The sequence below is a fragment of the Bidens hawaiensis genome, unplaced genomic scaffold, assembly GCF_021521415.1.
Source record: "Bidens hawaiensis isolate Kalapana, Puna unplaced genomic scaffold, B.hawaiensis_p1.1 tig00032489_1, whole genome shotgun sequence".
In the NCBI taxonomy this organism is placed as follows: Eukaryota; Viridiplantae; Streptophyta; class Magnoliopsida; order Asterales; family Asteraceae; genus Bidens; species Bidens hawaiensis.
Genome location: NW_027495549.1, coordinates 114,180 through 136,347, shown reverse-complemented (window position 1 = coordinate 136,347; position 22,168 = coordinate 114,180). Strand labels below are relative to the sequence as shown.

General features: G+C 35.7%; 1 protein-coding gene across 1 annotated transcript; it reads right to left on the bottom strand.

Annotated features, from left to right (window-relative positions):
- Positions 1 to 7,986: 7,986 nt before the first annotated feature.
- LOC143583668 (uncharacterized) lies at positions 7,987 to 12,651 on the bottom strand. The gene is made up of 4 exons (XM_077065910.1): positions 12,275 to 12,651; positions 10,709 to 11,126; positions 8,228 to 8,479; positions 7,987 to 8,149 (listed from the first exon to the last, which is right to left on the bottom strand). Exons 1-4 carry the CDS (start codon positions 12,604 to 12,606, stop codon positions 8,126 to 8,128), a joined length of 1,026 nt encoding a protein of 341 aa, XP_076922025.1. The 5' UTR covers positions 12,607 to 12,651; the 3' UTR covers positions 7,987 to 8,125.
- Between the last annotated feature and the right edge of the window lie 9,517 nt (positions 12,652 to 22,168).

The following is a 22,168-nucleotide window of genomic DNA, read 5'->3' as shown; positions in this document are numbered from 1 at the left end:
TGACAAAATGTACACAGTAGAAAACAAACAAACTAGAAGTAGTTAGTTTATATATATGGAAAAAGATATGGTTTTTGTCACAAGTTGGTTATATAAATTACTTTTGCTGCAATAATTTGAATTTCAAATGCAAATGGAAAAGGTTAAAGTAAGCGTTACAGAAAAAGTGCATGATGGTTCATTCTTTTTCATGCTGCAACTTTGGACCACTGCTTTAAAAAACTAAACAAATTAATTAATTGACTTTTGGTTTTATTTTATTTTATTAAGTGCTGAGGTACGTGGCACCATACTGGTTAGCTTGGTACCGGTACCATAATGCACTAATTCTGAAAACCTCAAAAGTGAGTCTTGAATTGGTACCGAAAATACCCGATACCATTTGCTCATCTTTTAGGGATGTAAGTTGACCGGACGTCCGTTTGACTGAAAATTCGTTTATATTCGTCTTTTTAATAAACGAACCGAACATGAACAAAAAAGTTTTGTTTGGTAAGCTTAACAGACTCACCTTTTCCATTTATGGGGGTGGGGGACGGTGTTCCTGTTTTCTCCCGAATCCAAACTACCCACTTTCTTTCCCGGATAACTGATTCCTAATCACTTTTGTAAGTTTTTTTTAACAACAAAAATATATTAACTAAAAATGTTACTTGTTAGAATTTATAAAAAAAGCTAACCAAACAACCAAATGACGGGAATACATGAAAGTAGAAGGTTTTGAAGCTACTCGGTTCAAGATATGTTACCCTTTTTATTTCTTTTTACAATTCAAATAAACTAAAAATGTAAAATAAAATTAAAATATTAGCTTCGTCTTCAAGTCGTTGGCTTTAAAATTGCTTTGTTTCTAACCTTCCAAATCACCCACTAAGTAGTAAAGAGAATTCCTTCCACGAGTGATTTCTTTTTCTTTATTAAATGATTTTGATCCATTTAGGTTTAGATTTTTTTTGTTTCCATTGTGTTCGGCCCAACTAATTGAAGCCAAGAGAACTGATTTCCAAGCCACAAATGCAACTCACAAAATGTAAAACGATGATGAGTTGTTTCAATATCTTTTGAATAAAGCAGACATATATAACAGTCACAGAACAACTAACCATTTATTCGAAAGGTTAGCCCCAGTCGATAATATGTTAAGAAAAAAACGGGCATTTAAAGATGTTTACCCCCCCCCCCCCCTTTTTGAAACACTTGGATTCCATTTAGTTTGCCACAAGAACTTGGCTATGTTATGAGCATTGTACCACGAAAAAGAAAATATTAAAAACGATAACTAATAATAATTCACACCATCAAGATAATATAAAGTAAAATGTAATATGTCTTGTTATTTGAATATCTTTTACAAAATTATAATAATGTATTAATCATCATTTTTTTCTGGCATATGTCAACATAAAATATATATTAAAAAGAAAACAAGAACACAAAAACATGAAAAAATAATTATTTGAGATGATTTTGTGTAGATTATAAGATCTCAAAGTAGATACCAAAGTATATGTTCCAAATTTATTGAATTATGAGCATGGATTTTATTCTTCTTTAAATCCAAATAGCTAGGTTGAAAAATATTCGGGCACATGCATAAATATGTGAGTGAATAAGCGACAAAATTTGTGGGCTGTGTGAGCATGGATCTTGGTTTTTGTTTAATCATTTAAGCATCTTTTTCTTTCTATCATAATATTTTATTTAACCAATTAATAAACTACGGCATTGAGTTCAAGTCTCAAATATGATAAAAAAAAAAGGCTTCATGTTATGACATAGGTGTTTTTCATCTTTGATGGGTTTTCTACTGAGGGTGACTTTATGGTACTCGGGTAACGGAGATGAGCGAAAGAGCTAGTGGCATGTCAGTGATTCAAATTAGTCGTTCAAAAAAATATATTATTTTTATTTTAATTTTTGTTATTGTTAGATTATGATATAAATACTCGAGAACCTTATATTCAGGGTAGGCCCTAAGTTTTTAAGTGCTCAATACGAGTACTTAAAAATAAACTTTGTATAATTTTTTTGATCCCTAAAATAGCCCAATATAACACATTATTAGGTCATATTTACAAGTCCATTACTTCCTTGCTACACTCAGACCCAATAACATTATTATTATTATTATTATTAAATTATTTAATGTTTAATGGATTTGCTCGAATATTTTGGACCCAGTTTAAGAACTCTATATATATACATAAATTTATTCTTAAAATATTCTAGGCCCTCATCGAGACCACGCCATAGACGTCAGGCCGTATGAAGGTTGGGTCAGCCCTGCTTATTTTATATGCAACATATACATAAATGCAGTATAAGTGTGTAACATATAACATACTTACCCATCCGTGTTGTCTACGCATATCGGCCCTTGTTTATAGTAACTTTATATATAGACATACTAAATAGGACGCACGGGTTCATCGTAGTACGCGTCAATTTTCTTTCAAATACGATCTTTTTGTCACGAAGCGTGTCATTTGGTTATAGTCTTATGTTATTAATGTGTCCTATAAACTTATTTAATAACTACATAAAAAAATGGTCCGACATATGTTGAAGGCGGACAAAAGGTGGTCTCAAGACCTTAAGATATGGGCACTTTTACCTCAAATTACGAAACCATATGCAAATGTCTTTTGGACCATACCATGTCCTATTTGATAAACAACATTGTTCCAAGGAGATGTTTGTTTTTTTCCTAAACAATAAAATAACTCACGTTTAATGTTTCTAGATACATAGACAGTTATTGTTGAGACCGTCATTCATTGATCTACCATAGCGTTTATACGTCAAGTCATTAACCCACTCTAACCCGTGACGGATCTTGAACACATAATATTGGTGAGCCTGAGGAATTTGAAAAATAATTTGTATGTCCGGACACAATACATATAATTCTTTTTATTATATTTTGAGAAAAATTACACTACCGAGCGCAAAAGTTGGGTGGGGGCGCGGCCCACACTAAGATCCACCTTTGCCCCTAACTAGGGGTATTCAAGGTCAGGTTCCTTTGGTTTTAACGAAACTCTAGACCAAAAAGTTAACAACTTTGTAAAATTAGAAACCAGACTGGTTAGATTGGTCGGGGCGGCTAGGCAGACTAAGGGGTTGGCTTTTGTGGTTTGACGGGTTGAACACTTGAACTATTATTATTTTCTTAAAACTGTTAGTTTGTAATACGATTTTAAAATGATAAAGATAATTTATGAATATAAGATAATATAAAAAAGATAATAAAGGTAAAATGTCAGTTCAGTTTATACGACTGATTCGAAGTCCTAAACCATTAATAAAACTATAAACTATTAAGACGAACGTTCGAACAAACTGTCAAACCGATCGACTTACTTTAGCTTGTGTGGTTCAAAGAGTTTTAATTGTTTATAAACACCTAACCCTAAAGTCATCATCAACCTCTTCTAATGATTGATCCATCGACCTACACTATCATTGTCAAAGCATACTCAACACAAGCTATTTCCTCTTCCACATGCTCCACCATTAGGTATATTCTTTCTTTATTTTTCTAAACAATTTCTTATTATGTTATTTTTTTACCATAATCATATATATTCCAGCTTTTGTTTTTCTTATTATTTGAGAGAGTATAGTTTTCATTATTGTGATAAATTAGTTGTTTATAATGATAGTTACATAAGTCGTTGGGCGCTGTCGGGTCGGTTGACTATAGAGTTGCAAGTATTTAGCCTAGACTTGGAAGTGCTCACACATGATAAATTATAAAGAAATTAATTTTCTGGAAATTATATATGCGTCAAGTATTATAAGTTTACTAATATTTATAACAAAATACATTATATTTAATATTAATCAAACAAACACATGTTCAAAATTGTCTAAATTCCAGTAATCCCCGAGTAGCTCCGAGTAATTGTTGAGCGGTTCTGAGTTGACAACTGGTTAGATCCCAGTAATCGTCGAGTAGCTATGAATTAACTGCCTAGATTCGAGTCTAAGAAATATAGGTTGAGTTGAAGAAAGGTTCCCAAAAAGATGCCAATCGATCGAGTTTTACAACACTAATCATAATACTATAAAATAAATTTATATGAACGACCCACGAATAAAGTATGGTTACCCAGAGTAATCCAATGGAAAAATGCAACCTTAGACACCCTCGATCATATACATCGCTAGGTAGCTCAATATCATTTTTTTGTTCCGTTAAACCCATCGCCCGAAAGCCCACTAAAATACACCCAATTAAGATCGAATCCAGACTTGAAACCTTACAATCTCCGCCCCAAATCTTTACTTACTGTATTATACTGAAATCATTGTGAATATAAAAAAGCTTATAATCTATTATTTACGTGGAGTATATATATATATATAATATTATAATTAGGATGTTTGGTCCCGCCAATTAAGCAACCTTCCACAGCCCAGCCCATGTGCCTTGACGCTTATCAAAAAACAAAATATATATATAAAGGACAACTTACATCCTTTGAATATTTTAATTTAAGTTAGGTACCCAAACTTTTATATTTTAATTACATTAACCTTCAAGACTAGTATTTATCTACCAACATCCACACCTTTCTATCACAAAAAAAAACATAGCAAACAAAAGACACCATCAAAATATCAAACCAAACATGATGATCATGAAGTTTAGGTCGAAATTGTCTAAAACTTTTTCCAAGTTAAGTTGCGGCAAGGCGAAGAATAACGTTAGCGAATGCAACAAAGTTAGTCCACAAAGTTGTGACATGACCATGGATGTTGAAGTCAAATGGGAATTGCGACCCGGTGGAATGCTAGTTCAAATGAGAGAGATTGGAGAGAAAGGCGTTAAAGAAGAAGTTATGACAGTTAGAGTCGTAACTGGTTCGCGATGGCATGATGTATCCATTCACCCTACTTCTACTTTTGGTATGTCATCAATCACCATATCGAGTTTTATATATTTGTGCGAATAAAAAGTAATAATTGTGATTGATCATGAGGTTTATTCAATGTTTTAAAAATCTGTATTTTATTTGTACCGGATTGGACTAAAAAATGATACAACCGGTTGAATCGGGTTATACAGAGAGGTTCAACGGTTGAATAGTTTACCTTATAATTTCCTATAAATACTACTTCAATCCAAAATAACCCAAAAGTAAATGATTTCATAACAAAAAATAATCAAAAAGTTAATCCATATTAAAAAAATAATACAAAAGCACTCAACTTAAAAAAAATAGTCCTAAAGTTTACACGTTTGATAATGTTAATTGTTGGGTTAAAAGTAATTTTGAAAAAATATGGGCCACAAATATAAAAGATTTCTCTGAATTAAAACCGGTTTGCCGGTAAAAACCGGTATTTTAGAAAAAAAAAAACGCCAGTATGATATTCTAGCAAACCGGCCAAAAATACGAGTCTGTCATGCGAAATCCGGTTAACCACTTCAACTGGTTTTTAAAACACTGGGTTTATTAGTTGATTATTTAAGATAGTGTACGTCTTTTCTTCATTAATTTTAATCACCTTGATCATTTGTATAGGTGAACTGAAAATGATATGATCAATGGTGACCGGGTTGGAGCCAAAAGAGCAAAGACTATTGTTCAAAGGGGAAGAGAGAGAAGACGAGGATTATCTACACATGGTCGGGGTTAGAGACAAAGACAAGGTGTTAATGTTTCAGGATCCGGCCACAAAGGAGAAGAAACTTGCCACGAGTACGATAATAGCTTCTTATCGTACGATTATTGTATAACTAATAATAGTTATATGGCCTTGAATGATAAGACTACTCTTAAAAGTCTTAATTTGGCTGCTTAACTAAAAGATTTGAGATACTATATATTGATTGACTAGTGTTATGTTTCATATTACTTAGCCATTAATCCTAGAGACTTTGTATGCTACCTTTCTAGATTTGAGGTGTTTAAAGCCAAGAACCCAAGACTATGTACATATTTTATTTTTATGATGTACAAGTGTATTATGTTGTTTTCTATTATCTAACGGGTTGAAGTTTTATTTTTTGTTTGTTTTATATATTTTTGGTTGAACAAAATAAGTCAAGGTACATTAAAATTAGTTTTTTTATGTCATTAAACGTATGCACATTTTTTTCAAATAATCTTAATTGGCATATTTATGTAACAACTTATAATAGTTATTACATCTAATTAATATTCATAAACATTATTAATATTTGAATAGTTATTTCTTTTTGTTGAATAAACGTATAGTTTATTTAGATCATATAAAATTGGCATGGAAAACGAAAGTCATAGACTTTGCGGGTTAAGAATCCAGTATTTAGTTTGGACTTACTGAAAGTTTGATCGGGTATTTTATTACAACCAAATAAGATCTCAAACCGAATAACCCGAAAACATAAACAAAAAAAATCCTAAACATAGGGTGATACACCTTGAAACTTAAGTAGTCCTAAGTCAAAGAACAAGACCAAAGAAAAGATGTATATAGCAGCCAGAAATGAAAAAACCCTTTTTATAAACTAATGGGCATTTTTATTAAAAAAATAGTATTAAAAAATGGTCGGTTATGATAATAATAATAATAATACGGGATTTTTGCAAGATTGTTGGTTGGGCGATGGTTTGGGTCGTGTGTAGGGATCTAAGGGCTGGGATGAAGATGACTTAGTTAAACGAACTTATTAAGTTGTTTCGGAGATTTTGAGTTCTGTGATGAGCCGAATAAGTGGATTTGGGTTATAGATCTTGAGTTTTGAGTTTCGGAGATTGTTGCTAATGTTGTTACCAAAACATGTTTGATACGTTAACTTCTTGTCCCTCACTTCACGACTTTATTAGTGTCGTGTATCCATCCATTAACCTAATTCATTATCAAGTATCAACTAGTTAAGCATAGTGATATTGATATTCATTTTGTTTAGGAAAAGGTGGTAATGACTCATATTCACGTTTTCCATGTTCGATCAACCTCACAATACGTTAACATCTCCTTCAAGGGTTTGCCATTCTCTCTTTGTATTAAATTTAGCAACGTTTTGAATGTTTGTCTTCCTCCTGTTCAGTTTGCACCGGTGTAATAAATATTGTGATTTGTATTGTGTTTATTAGACTATCCATAATGCAAGGTGCCCTTATCATGTGCGATTCTCACCTGTTCAATGTCACATTAGTTGCCCAACCTCAAAAGTCATCCTTCGCAATAGACCATTATCATGTGGGTCTCATCTCTATCTACTCACAAACATCATTTTTTCCCTTTTTTAAGCTCCTAGCTAAGGGTTTTCTTCATTCTCTCTCATCCATGTCATCAATACACATTATCATGAGCATGTAGGGTAGGGATGAGCAAAATCGGGACCGGTACCGAATCGGTACCAAAGTTTTAAGTTTCGGATCGGTACGGTACCGGTATTTTCCGATATTTTACCTCCGGTACCGGTATAATCCCGGTACCGTCCTGGTACCAAACCGAATATTCTTGGTACCGGTACCGGTACCAAGAATTAGGGATTTTCGGGATCAGGACCGGTCGGTACCAGTCCGGTACCATGCTCATCCCTAATATAGGGCTTCCTTTTTATTCCCTATTGAAGATAGTCTTAGGCCCATCAGCCAGTTAGAATAGACTGTACATTTATTCACCTATGTTTCCTCAAATGGAAATTATTTTAAAAACTAACTGATTCTTTTATATCAACTGACAACACTTTATAAGCTGTGCCGCTATATACATTTTGAATTATAAAACCCAATCTTTTAGACTACATTCGCTGATATTGAAGTCATTATTGCCATTGTTTTGAAAATGTGAAGGATTGAATATTAATCAAAACCGTACCATAAAAACACACCACTAGAAATTACTTTAGTTTACAACACACCCTGTCGTACAAATGTTTTGAAAATTACAGCTTGCTACGCATTTATCACAAACATAGAAAAGCCTCAAATTCATTTGTCAATCATTTTCTACACATTTATTCATAAAAATATAAATTTAATGATATTACCTTTATTATCTTAATTTTTCAATACAAGATACACATATACACATATATATTGTTTAAGATAGGTAACCTACATACAGGTTCTAAATTCTTAATTTAAAGTCATTCATGAAAAATATCATATGTCCAATGCACTCAATTTCTTTTTACAAACCTTCCCTGCAAATTAACACAAGAAAATAAAAAAATGTTAAAAAATACATAAATAACATAAACCCGTGAAAAATGACACGTTACCTTAATACGAGGGCGTTTCTCGGCATTGAGTTTTCTTACTTCATAACGAATGGTTTTAGCAAATAAGCGGTTACGTCTTTTCTCCTTATACCTTTGTACACTCGCTTCTCTATTATGAATCATTGCACTCAACTCCCCCGTGTTCAATGCGTCATCTCCTCCGCTTACGCCATTATTCTCAATATGTGTCATTTCAGGAACTGTCCATGATCCGACATTACCGCCATTGTCTTGCTCGTCATGACCTATGCCCTATAGATTTGATAACAATGAGAAACACCATCTTAAATGTTTTTGAAACCAAAAACCAATAGTACTTGTAGGTAACTTAAAGGTGAATATTAGAGTAACAATTCAACTTTCTAAACTTGTGGGGTGAAATATTGCCAAGAATGAAAAGTTGATGGTGTCAATTGAACAAACTTAATTTATTATTCCCTCTGTTCCGCTTTAACTGTCTTGGTTTGAAAAACATAAAGTTTAATTTATATTGAATGATTACCTTTTCTGTTTACCAAATGACTATAATGCCCTTGAAAATTGGGTCCATCAATATTGTTTATTTATGCTAGTTGTGTGTGTTTAAGGGTAAAGTTGAAAATTGACTAATAAATTTTGAAAATTTATAACATGATAAATAAAAAAAGAAATACCAACATTTTTAATGAGACAATATACATATATTGTCAGACTCAAGGTAACAGGCCCATAACTGTTGAATTTGGTCCCTTTTGTAGCTCACATTTTTAGAGCCAGCACAAGAGGACAACATGTCAACATTTCACCTTGGACTTGTATATGATAGTATGATATTTCCACATATGAACATTAGTCGTTGGATAAAGATTCCAATAACAATGACAAAAAGTTTATTAAAAAGTTATCGCTTGTGCTAGACAATTGACTTTTAAAAGATTACGATAGTAAACCAGTCATGGTTGTAAAATCGAGCTCAGGCAATCAATTAATTCCCGATTAATTGCTAGTCGATACCTCACAGATTAGTCGTCAATTAATCGTTATTTGGTCAAATTTAAAACTTATATATAAAATTTGGTGTGTGTGTATTTGAAGATTAACATATAAATTTCAATCCAATTAAAACCCTTTTTAACACTGATTATTCGCTAGTTCCCACCGCAACATCCGGCCAACGTCTAACGAGTTTTACAACACCGAAGGCAGAAGGGTGTTTGACATTGGGGCTATACTTGAAAAACTTGCATCTAAATAATGGGGATGATTTATTTAACAAAATTAATTTTCACATATAAATTCTTTTAATAGAAATAAGTGAACGTATAAAGTAATAGGAAAAAGATTGGGTTTTGATTTTTACATAAATTTGTTATTTTCCATTTTTATAATGTATAAATATTCGTGGTCCATAATTGTACAAACTAAAAAAAAGTGAAAATAAAAGTCTAAAAAAGCCCACCGACAGCAATATCGAGACTAGGCCCATCCATTAAAGTGTAATAACGATCACCCTCGTGACAATTATACCCGGTGTTATACGTATCGTCGTATGGACTAGCGATTAATCAGAATAATATAAACTAGTCGGGATTAATTAGATTATAATTTATATTTAAATTTTCAAATATACATATATGATTTTCTATAAATGGAGATTAATCGACAAAAGGTCGGTGTGATAGAGACTAACGATTAATCGGGATTTTTACAATACTGATTGTACCGATACAAGGAAATTCTTGAAAAGTGTTTTTGAACAGACATATAACACGAAAATCAAAAAACTAAGCATTACACAAGTATGTATATATATAATAAAAATAAATTGCATAATTTGAATTCGAATTTCGGATCGAATTTAAAATCATAAACTCGTATTCGATTACTAAAATCGAGTTCAAACCGAATTGAATTCGAATGATTGAAATTTAATTCGAACCTTCAAAGTTGAATGCGATTCGAATAGAATTTCGTGTTTTTCAAGTTCGATTCGAATACTGAACATCCCTAGTTGATTGTACCGCATTATCCATATCTATATTTATATATGTAATAAAACACACTACTAAAAAAACACTTATTAAGTTAAGTCTTTACTTAATTTTGCTTTCTACTTTGAAGTCTTTTATATCTAATCCTATTTTGTTCAAAAATGACTAATTTTGCACAAGTTTCATATGGTATAAAACTGATTAAACTTTCAATAAAATAATCTATTTTCAATAGGATTAATGAGTAATGACCAAAATGGTTATTCTCCTAGTTTTTAAATTTATAGTTATTTACTTTTTTTTTCCTATGGTGTTTTAACTTGATAAACCACTAGGCCTACTAATCACTATATCCGAGTTCAAGCCCTAAGACTCATATGTCCATTATTAATTTGACGTTATAAAGATTCAAACTCATAACCTCCCCACAAGAAAAACCGTTTAACAAGACCACACGCCTCATATCATGTAATTCGACATGTAAACTACGCAAAGGAAGAAGTGATCTTACATTAACAGAAGACGGGAAAAAGAAGTCATCATCTTGAAGATCGGGTACGGTTTGTGGAGTATCCAGACCCGAATCACCACCACGAACATAAAGCGGACCCTTGTTAACCCACGACTTCATAATCTTCTCATAGTCAAGCTTCAACACCAACTTACTCCGATGATGATGACTAGGATAATTCGATGATCTTGTCGTCGATGACGATGACGACGACATCCCTTTGATCTCATTCTTCCTCTCCACCACTTCCGAATAATAAACCCATTTCTCTTTATTAGTATTATCATCATTATAAATATTACTATTATTATTATTAATATTATCGGTTTTATATTTGTTCCTCCTCATCGCTGTCCGTACAAGCTCCGCCTCCTCGTTGGCGTGGTTAACCGACGACGGAGATGGATGTTGATCAATTCTGTAATAAGATAACAAAAAACAAGATCATCGAATTATCCTGTAATGGAATAAGACATAAACTATACTGGTGCTTGGTTATAGCCTTATAGGCGGTATCAAGTCAAACTACCGCAAAGTTATGAAAAGTTGTGAGTACTCGGTCTAGTCAGGAGTATATACTCAGCCAACCAACTAGAGGGAGGGCCCGGCCCGACACACCAATATGTCCGGATTTTTATTTTTTTTAAATTATATATATATATATATATATATGATTAGTATCATTACAGAACTCTTAAATTATTTAAAAACTTGAAGGAACCTTGAAAACTAACGTTTTTTATAATTTTTTTTGTATGTTAGTGTTATTTGAGTGTAGTTTTGTCACTTTTTATATCTATAATTACGATTACAATTATGAAAATTAGTTTTTACACATATCTAAACTTTTTTCTGCATATATGTAAATTTGTTATTATATTAAATACGTATTTTTAATGTTTAAGCCCAATTACTCAACTAATATAATGCCTAAATTTTTTTTGTCTTCAGCCCAAAATATTTTTACAACTCGTCAAGAACCCTGAATTACTCAGCCTAGACGGAGAGTACCGGTAATTAGAGAGCTCGATGCTATCTTACAGGGGCGAAGGATAGTTGGGGCCAGGGGTGGCCCCGGTCCCCTCCGTTTTTTACATAGTAGTGTAAATTTACCCGTTTTCAACCAAAAATTTGATCCCGCCTCCCTCCGTTTACGGTTTTTTAATGTGTATTTTTATCCTGCCTCCTCGACATCTTCATTCAAGCTTCGCCACTGCTATCTCATACACCAAAAGGGAAACCACAATTCCGATAATATGTCCATCAAATAATTACCAATCTATCAGTGGCGAAGTTTGGACGAAAACGCTAGAGTGGCCAGACTTAATACGTGTAAAAAAAGATTTCATAAATCGAGGTGGTCAGGCTCAAATTTGTTGGCAAAATAACGGGTAAATTTACACGTGTGTATAAAAGTTTTTACATTACTGAGCAAGAAATCAGGTGTGGCACGGGCCACAAGCCCACAACACATAAGGATATTGCTTTAATAAGTCAAGGATCTTATATAATAATTATATAAAATGATAATGATGAATGTATATATGTAGTAAATATTAATCTTACAATGGGTTGTTAGTGTTGGTGGTGGTTTTGGTTTGATCATCATCTTCATGATCATCGTCTTCATCATCGGAGCATAATATTCCGGTGAGAGTGGTGGCAGCGTTGTCCACGTCATCACATGATGAGAATATACGAGCCATGTTATGTTCTTGATCATCTTTGTAAAGATTCTCCGGGTGTAACGGGAAAAGGTTAATAAGTTGTTTGTTTTCGGTGGTTGGTGGTGGTGGTGGTGGCATGGTGGCGGTGAGTTGAAGTCGGAGGCTTAAGTATTTGGGTTTACGGAGTTTGGTTCGGGTTTTACGAGATGGTTTGGGTTTGGTGGGATGCATTATTTTTTTCGGGCTCGGCTTGTTTATTATTGTTATGGTTAAAAACTTAAAAATAAATGATCTTTTTGGTTTTGGAAAGTTTTGAGGATTTTGTAATTTGAAGTCAATGGTGTGCTTTTTGGTGTGTGGATTGGCGAGTTGGTGACGTGGCGTGATGTGATTGGATATGAGGTTGATATTTAGGAGATTTCGTTTGGATTGTATAGATAAGAGAGGTGATGTGTGTTTGGGTGTGGGCCTGTGGGGTATGCTTTTATTGTTGTTGTTATGGGCCTTTTGGTCCCATTTTTTTTCATGTATCACACGTGATAAGAGTAAAAGTAAAACCTTTTTAACAGTTTATTAGATGTTATGAAAGATTTATAGGGAAATCATAAATCTTGGAACATTTGTTGGCATATCCTTAGCTTATAGTCTCGTGGTTGGAGATTTGGGTTTTCCAGTAGAGACTCAAGTTTGATCCTCACGTGTGTCGCTTTTGGTGGATACTGGCTGTGAAAGATTTGAGTTATGCTTTGCGAGGTTATCAATTCGAATCTTGCTCACGCGAGTTTTCATCATAAGTCAGAGAGTTTTGCTCTTATGGCGACACGACTGTCAAGTGGCAGTTGGCGATATAGTTTCCTGGTAGAACGCCTAAGCCAAATTCTGAAGCCAGCGTAAGCCCGGCTAAGACACACAACATAGTCTGACCAGAGTGGGGCAACGAGACTTTCCAAATAAAAGAGTGCAGTGGCCTAAAAAATAGCCGTTATATAATCTTACTCCTCTAATAAAAGACTACCACTAAGTGCCACTTGTCAAACTCTCATCAATTCTTAGACTTTTTAACCCATTTTTTAAATATGATCCTATGGGTCATTACCCACCCTGTTTAATATAATTCGGATCTGTATCTTTTATTCCTTCCTAAACCCTAAATCACAAAACTCTCCCACCTCCATCATCCATCTCCCTCTCCATAGTCGCTAAATACTATTATTGCCCCTATTATTGCCCCTCCACGGCCGCCACTACCACCACTGCCCACACCGCCACTCCATGACCTCTTTCCGGTTTCCACACATCCATCCATCCATCGAACACTCTACTTCAACGCCAAATATGAATACCGGACCCGAACTCTTCTCCGATATCGGTAAGAAAGCCAAAGGTTATTTCAATTCAATTCGATGCACTATTATAGTCATATTCAATTCGCCCTAATTTGTTTGTTTGACCTAATTAATTAATTTGTAGCATCTGTTGTGTTATGTGTTAGATCTGTTAACGAGGGATTACATAACGGATCAGAAGTTTTCTGTCTCCACCGTCAGTGCCACCGGCGTTGTATGTATCTCTGTCTCTTTTTCTAACCCTATATTTTATCCTTTTTCTTTCAATATTTGATTCATTCATTCTGAATCATCTATTGTTATTATTATACTCAAGTTTTGTCAGTTTAACGAACCTGCCACTTTTTTGAAAGTCTATTATGAATTTGAAAGTCTGGAGCCTTCGTTACTCGAAGTTTGTTTGTGTAAATAGCTTATTAATTTTGGTAAATCTGAGCCTACTCCATGAGATAGTTAGCATTTTGACCAATGAAATTTGAATGCAGATAGAAGAATAAGAATCTATTGTGAATTTGAAGTTCATTCAATCACACAGACCAGCAAAGAGATGTCATTGTTAAATTAATGTCAACACACAAAATTACTTGAAATCTGCAGACAACTTTGATTTAAATATTATACCCTTCAAAGTGACAAAGTTAAGACTGCCAAAAAGTTGTGCAAATTGGCTTCAATAAATCTTTGTAATCAATCCATTAAACCAGGCAGAACCCAGCCCCTAATGAGTCCATGGTTGTAAAAAATCATGCCTACACATCGGTTAATTGCAAAAGTTTTATCAAGTAAGTTGTTTTTTTTATTTGTGGATTGATTTTTATTTGTAATGTTAAGTTTTAAATAATAATTAAAACAAAAATAAAGATATTTTTAGGATTTTTTTTCATATATTTATTTTTTTATAGATAAAATGGTGTCTTGCTCCGGGCTGTGACCATGCAATTGAGTTTGAACTTCGAAGTGTAATTTTTCTTTTTGTAATCCTTGTAATTTTAGTGTAATTTGTAATTGTATTAACAATATATAACAACTGTGTTATTGATTGTATTTTGCTTAATGTTTAAATATTAAAATTTTTATTAATTGGCCCGTATATTACACGGGTCTCAAACTAGTAATAATAATAAAACTTGAACATTTGTTGCCATGTTACTTTGATAAAAAAATGGCTTGAATGCGTGACACTTAAGTACTCAATTTTGCATCACTGGCTCAATCTCGAAAATATTGGAGTCATCTCAACTCAACTCAACTCAAAATAATCAACCATCCTAAAATATCGAGCTCGGATACAACTCGAGCTAGATCGAAACGCTTTGGCTTGATTACCCCTTTTCGATAAAGGTTCAAGTGACATAATTAGATTTTCTATTTATAGTAACTATTAGATTTAAAGAACTTAGAGCTCGAACACGACTCATATACAACTTAGGTTAACTTGGCTCAGCTCAATTAACCTCACCTGGATAAGGTGATATCGAGATATACTTCGGACAAAGGCTGTTACTTTTACCCGAAACCCGAAACTCAAGCCGAAAATATCTGTACCCGAACCCGAACTAACCCGACCGAAAAACCCAACCTAAAAAAAGACTAACCCGAACCCGAACCGAAGTAATTCGGGTTGGTTCTCGGGTTTGATTTATAAGTTTCGGGTCAACCCGAAAAACCCGAATAAACTTTTAGTTTTGAAATTAAATATATTTTTAGGTATAATAGGTTTAGGCTTAGCCACTAAAGTTATCAGAATCCGACCAGAATCGATTGTCGTCATTCCAACTATTATGGATAGATTGTTTATTGTTAATTTATGTTTTCCGTTTATTACTAATAGCAACTGTAATCGAACAACCAAATCACGTCCGATTGAAGACGGTTATAGTTCGAGTTAGTTACTTAGTTTTACTCTTCTGTTGAATTGTTTTATGAATTTATCAAATTATGTTGGTTTATTATTTGATTATCTGCGTTACGAGGAAAGAAGAATATGTTGTTTTAATTTTAGCATTGAATTTTTTTTTTTGTTTTTTTTTCTATGATACTCAAAACCTGATTAACCCAACCCGAAAAAACCCAAACCCGAAAAACCCGTGAGAGAATTGGGTTGAGTTTCGGGTTAAGATTTAAAACTTTAAAACCCGAATAATCCGACCTGAAAAATCCGAAACCCAAAAAACGAACATAAAGAACACCCTACTTCAGACTCTCGTTTACAATGAGGAAAGAACCTTTTACGTTTTTAGAAGTGGTATAATGTTATGTGGGTCTAACATTTAGTTTTTGAACCTATAACTTCTACTAATTTTTTATTTTATTTTTGTTTTAAAAATTAGTTTTTCCCGACAACTTTAAGAGATGGTAGGTAATGTATCACACAATAAAAAAATGAATATTCTACATAAACAGGTTATATGCACCAATAAATGACTGTATGAGCTTACATAAATTCAAAAATTAATTAAATGAGCTGGTTTCAAGTAGTCTTTCTCGAGTGAGTTTTAAGTCACGAGTTATTTGAACGTTCATATAAACATAGTCATGTATGCTTCATTATAAGTGTATTTTGTTCTGTCATTTTATTATAAGTGCATGCACTATGTTTATTATAATGAACGTTCATATAAACATAGTTTTGTCGGTTTTATCGTTAAACGAGTGTTCGGTTTTGTTCGGTCAATTATTTCTTCTGTCTAACCCTATCCATTTTTACCAGACAAGCTGACACCCTCTCAAGGTCTCTCTCTCTTTTTTAGGCGGTTCTTAGTTATTTTAAGTTGCCTTGTTTTTATATGAATGTGCAATTTTTTATTCATTTATTATGAATTATAAGAGTTTGTACCCTACATTAATACTTTGTGCCTAAGCTATAGACAATAATATTCAACTGTGAAGGAGGTTTAATCGTAAAGATTAACGGAGTTACTCATGTGTAGTCAAATGACAAGATTTATAAATAAAATTAACGTGCAAAAGCTAATGTTTAAAATTATAGATGCAAGTAGATTTTTTTAGTTTTTTACCGAGCCAAAGGAACGAATAATAAACTTAACTCGCATATTGATCAAATGAGTGAGATCAGTTTGAGTTATCTATATGTTACACATCCCTTATAATTGATAATTAACATAATTAATAACAAAATCAAGTTAACAATTATTTTTTCACCTCCAACATATCACATATCAATCAACTAATTCTTATCATCCCAATATTAGTAGATTCATATATACATATATAACAACTCTGTTTGTCTATGATATATTAAAACCACCCATGCACCCAATATCATCTTAGAAGTTGTGCTTGGTTTATCTAATAGGACTTCCAAAACTTAATAAGTTTACAATTAGCTTCAAAATCGATTTAAATCACACAAACACCTCATTTATGCATTGTGACTTCCAAAATTTAACAAATTGTTTTAGGACATAACATAAAACAATTTAAAAAAATAAAAAGAAATTGAAAATAGCAGCAGTAGCAGCAGCACGGCATTTGATATTGGAACATGATAGCCAATATCAAATCCTTAAAAAACACGCACATGCATGCATGCATGCACACACGTGTACGTGTTTTCCTTTATGTCATCAACCATCAACACAACACAACTCAACTCATTTATCTCACTACTTAAATATGGTTAAACAAGTAAGTAGCAATCGCCATTGCACCCGCAGCAACCGATCCTTTCAAGCTAGCTCCTGCCGAAGGCGCAGGAGCTGGCGCCTCATCAGACGCCACTGCGCCTCCACCAGAACTCCCATGACCATGCCCATGTCCTCCAGCTGGTGGAGAAGGTGGAGACGGTGACCTACCACCACCTCCACCTAACGGAGAAGGCGCGCCACCAGATTTCTGAGCCCTTGGTGAGGCGGCTGGTGTCCTCGTTGTTGGCGCGCCTCTAGGTGACACTTTTGGTGATACTTTTGGTGTTTGTGCTGGTGGGGGTGTGTCAGGTGATTCAGGTGCGAAAGATGGTGACGTGGCGGGGGCCGCGGCCGAGACGATGCCGACTAGGGCAATGGATATGAGAACAAGAATAATAATTTGACGTTTCATTTTTGTTGGTGAAAAAATTGAATAAGTGTTTTATTTTTTTATTTTGTGGAGTTTAAGAACAAGTGTGGGAGTGTTTTTTGTGGAGTACTAGAATGATGTTGTTAAGGTTGTTGTGGTCGGGATTTATATAGTTGGTGATGACGTAGGATATGTTGGAGACTGGTGGCTGAGCTGGTTTGTATCACTAGTGATATGAGACACTCCACAGATATGTTTTAGGATCAGAGGTAAAGTTGGCATGAAATTAGGGTAATGGAGGTTTTTTTTTTAATCTTATTTTTGACTCATTAAAATTGTATATTGAAGTATAATTTTTAATCTTAATCGGTAAAAATGTAAATAAACTATTCTTCACTTGTGGTCCACTGACAAGAAGGTTTGGGTTCTCCAGTAAAGACTCAAGTTTGATCCCCGCTTGTTTCATTTTGGGTCAAGGATGATATTTTTTCACCCGAATACCCCTACTGGTACCAATACAAAATTTAGTGAAGATTTCTTTTATATATATATATATATATATATATATATATATATATATATATATATATAAAACAAAATGGTACCAAAGCGAGTACCATACCCGAAAGTACCTGTACACCATAAAATTGCGCACGAGTACCCAGAATTACTGATTTTAGGTACGTGTACGGGTAGGTGCCGATCTCATCCCTATTTAGGGTGGATATTAGCAATGAAAGATTTGAACTAAACCTTGTGAGCTTGCCAGCTCGAATCCCGAGCCCACCTGGGATTTCGTCCCTTCGAATGTTACACCAGAGAGTTATGCTCTTGTGGCGACACAACGACTGTCAAGTGGCAGCCGGTGTTATGGTTTCTCGGGGGAACGTTCTAGCTTAACTCTGAAGCCAGCGTAAGCCCAGTTAAGACAACATAATTTAGCCAGAGTGAGGCAACGCGCTTCTCCAAATTGAAGAATGCGATGGCCTAATCACAAAAAAAATCGTTCTAAAAAAATAAAAAACTATTGTAATTAATATATGGAAATGTTTTTTTAGATGATTAAAACAATATTGTGTTTGATTAACTTTATATGTGATTGTATTTCTCATGCATACTATTGAGTTTATCGTGATAATATGTTTAAAATTTTTTAGACAAGTTTAATTGAAATCTAATTAAGATTATGACATTAATGTAGTTGAAATGAATAAAAACAACCTTGTGTATACTTTTAAGATAGATAAGACATCTAAACATATCTAGTAACACAACTAGGAGTGTGTACAAGGTTTTAATTCATATTTAAAATGGAATATTGAAGAATAGTGAAATTGATAGAAACTAAAGGTCAATTAGACTAACTATGGTTTTAATTTGTTTAAAATACATGTATAAGCATCAAGTATCTTTGAAAAGTTGATTAGAGAAATTAATCTCAAATTGATGTGTTAGCGGGTTGAAAACATGAGGATTTAAATCATGCATGTTTATTAATGTGTTAAAGACCGGATCGGACCGACCTAACTTATATAGAAGTAAAAGACAATACCTGACGGGTAATTACCGAAAAATACCCGATGGGTAATGGGCCGAGTATGAGACAATTTTACAAACAGGTATGGGCATGGTATTACCAATACCCTGCCCATTACCATCCCTAATTACACCCATACCGCCATACGTGAAGAGGTAGGTCCCAGCAGAGCCCAGTTGGACCCGCAAGACTCACCTTGAAAAGGGACGTCTGCGCAATGACCAACTGCTCCAGCAGGACCCACCATGCTCAAAGAACCTTACGCGCAGTACGCCAGTTGTACCCGCAGGGAGCCTCCCAATGAAGTACCCCGCCTGTTCCCGCAGCTGCGGCTACAAGCCATCAGGGAAGGCTACCCGCACTAACAGCAAGGCTACACGCACAAGGCATTAGCTACTTCAGTAGTCACATGAAGGAATGAGCAAGGCGGGAATACTCCCGCCTAAATGAGCCAGTCCGTATGCTTCTGGAAGGTCTTTCGTACTATACCTACTAAGGTATGGGCGGAACAGACAATTTGACCAGAGCAGCCCATGAACCAATCACAGGGTGACAGCTCACCGACAACAATACGAGGAGGAGCACCCTCTAGTACTGTTTGTCACTATTAGCCGCTGCCTACTCACCAACCCTTACGATGGGACGTGCACAGCCTACAGTTGGTGGAACAGTGCGTAGCCGGCAGTAAAGGAACAGTATACAGCCGACCTTTACTGTTGGCCGTAGCCTACCCACCAACCAGCATGGCCTGTGCGTAGTCCACTGTTGGTAGAACAGGAATACTATTCAGCCGGCTGTACCTTCTAGGAAACCTACCTTTGGCTATAAATACTCCAACACCTTGGAATGGTAAGGACATCATCTGATATCTCAATCTTATCTAGCAATCTCTTAATATACACTTATATTCAGAGCAATCTATTCTGATTCTCACGCCGGAGGGTGGTCACAAGGAGGAACCCCCCCCCCCTTCTCAGTGACGAGCTTACGGTGTCTGTTTTGCAGGTCCCCTGAAGAACAACCTTCTCTGCTAGACCTCATCCTCGTGGGAAACATTACTTAACCCTCAGATTATCTGTAATCTGCCCAGGGTTCACTTAGTGTTTCTTCATTGGCGCCATCCGTGCATAAAAGCTAGAACTAATTCTTAGTTTTTTCAAAGTTTCTGAAGAAATGGTTAACGTTACTCCGGTCCCAAGACCAGTAAGTGACCAAGAAACCCCGGTGACCACAACCCCAGTAACGGGGAACACCGGCGGTTATACAAATCTTACGAACACTACCCCGGCTACCCAAGCCGGGGCAAGTGCAGTAAATATTCCACTGGGGTTCACTGATGCCCAGTTGGAAAAACGAACGAGGGTCCCTCGCCAAACACTAGATCAAGTGAAGGCGTGGGCCGAAGCACGTCAGAGAGAGTTCCAAGCTGAATTGGATGAACGCTTGCGTTCAGTTCAACAGGCTGACGAATTCGGCAGTACTCGCCAACATCTCAATATGAACAGTGAGTGCGAGTACTCAGACGACGAGAGGGAAGAATCCGATACCGACGCAAACCCTCGCCATAAGGCGAAAGGGAAGCGTAAGGAAACGGACTTCCAACCAAAAAGGAATTTTGGGGAAGCTTTTAAACCAACAAATGCGGAGAGAAACCCGCGTGACTTCTCCAAAACCTTTAGACCAACTGCTACAAATGCAGGAAAGTCAAAGTTCGCAAGGGACATTGCGGAAGCAATCGCCCCGAGAAGTGCCAAACAAATGTCCAACATTGGCACTTATGATGGTCTATCCGACCCGGACGACCACTTGAACAGATTCATTGCGAAGGCAACCGTCAGTAACTGGACGGAACCCACGTGGTGTTATATGTTCCAGATGACTCTGGTTGGAGCGGCCAGGGCATGGTTCGACCGTTTACCGGTCCACCACATTTATGATTGGGCGGACTTTCAGAATAAGTTCAGCCAGCACTTCAGCCAGCAGAGGAAATATACTGAAGAACAGTGGACGATCCTCAACTGCGTTAGAGAGGAGGATGAATCTTTACTAGACTTCATCACCCGCTTCAACTCCAAAAAGCTAAGTCTCGGCAACATAAGTGAAGATCTTGTTCGCGCCGCTTTCATCCAAGGCGCCGAATACCCAGAGCTTTTCCGCACATTGACGGGTAAGGATGGCATGCCATCAACATGGGATGCCATCATGACGGCGGCAAAGCGCTTTGCCGAGACGGAGAAGCAACTGGGAAGGGACCTTCCCCAGAGTACACACCTCTACACGCAGAGGACAAAAGAGAACAATGTTCGGATCGCCCGGCAGAACAAAAAGAGGAAGCTAGGTATCTGGCAGTCAAGGGTAAACTTTGACACCTCATCCAGCTCTCACCCTCTTGGTGGAAGAAATCACACACACCCTTCAAGCCAAAAGCACCGGTGGACGCCACTCACCAAAAGCGTCACGGAGATATTTGCCACTGAAAAGCTACCATGGCCAAAGGCTCCAATGATCCGGCAGCGACCTAATGCGGATCAGAGTAAATCCTGTGACTTCCACGGGACAAAAGGTCATAGTACGGAAGAGTGTACATCCTTGAAGGATATTATTGAAGCATTCGTCAAGGATGGAAGACTGGCACACCTGGTGGCATCAATCAAGAAGGGAGGAAGAAACGACAACCGGTACCGAGGCAACGGAAGAAAGCCCGTTGACATCAGCATCAACATGGTTCATGATAAGATCAGAGGAAGAAAAAGGCGAACGACAGAACCATGTGCGTGGAAGGAAGCTGAGGTGCGCTTCCCGCGAGTGCCAGGAGGACCCAGCAAAGAAGGCCCTATCGTCATCAAAAGCCAGCTGGGGCACTACATCACTTCTCGCACTCTTGCTGATAACG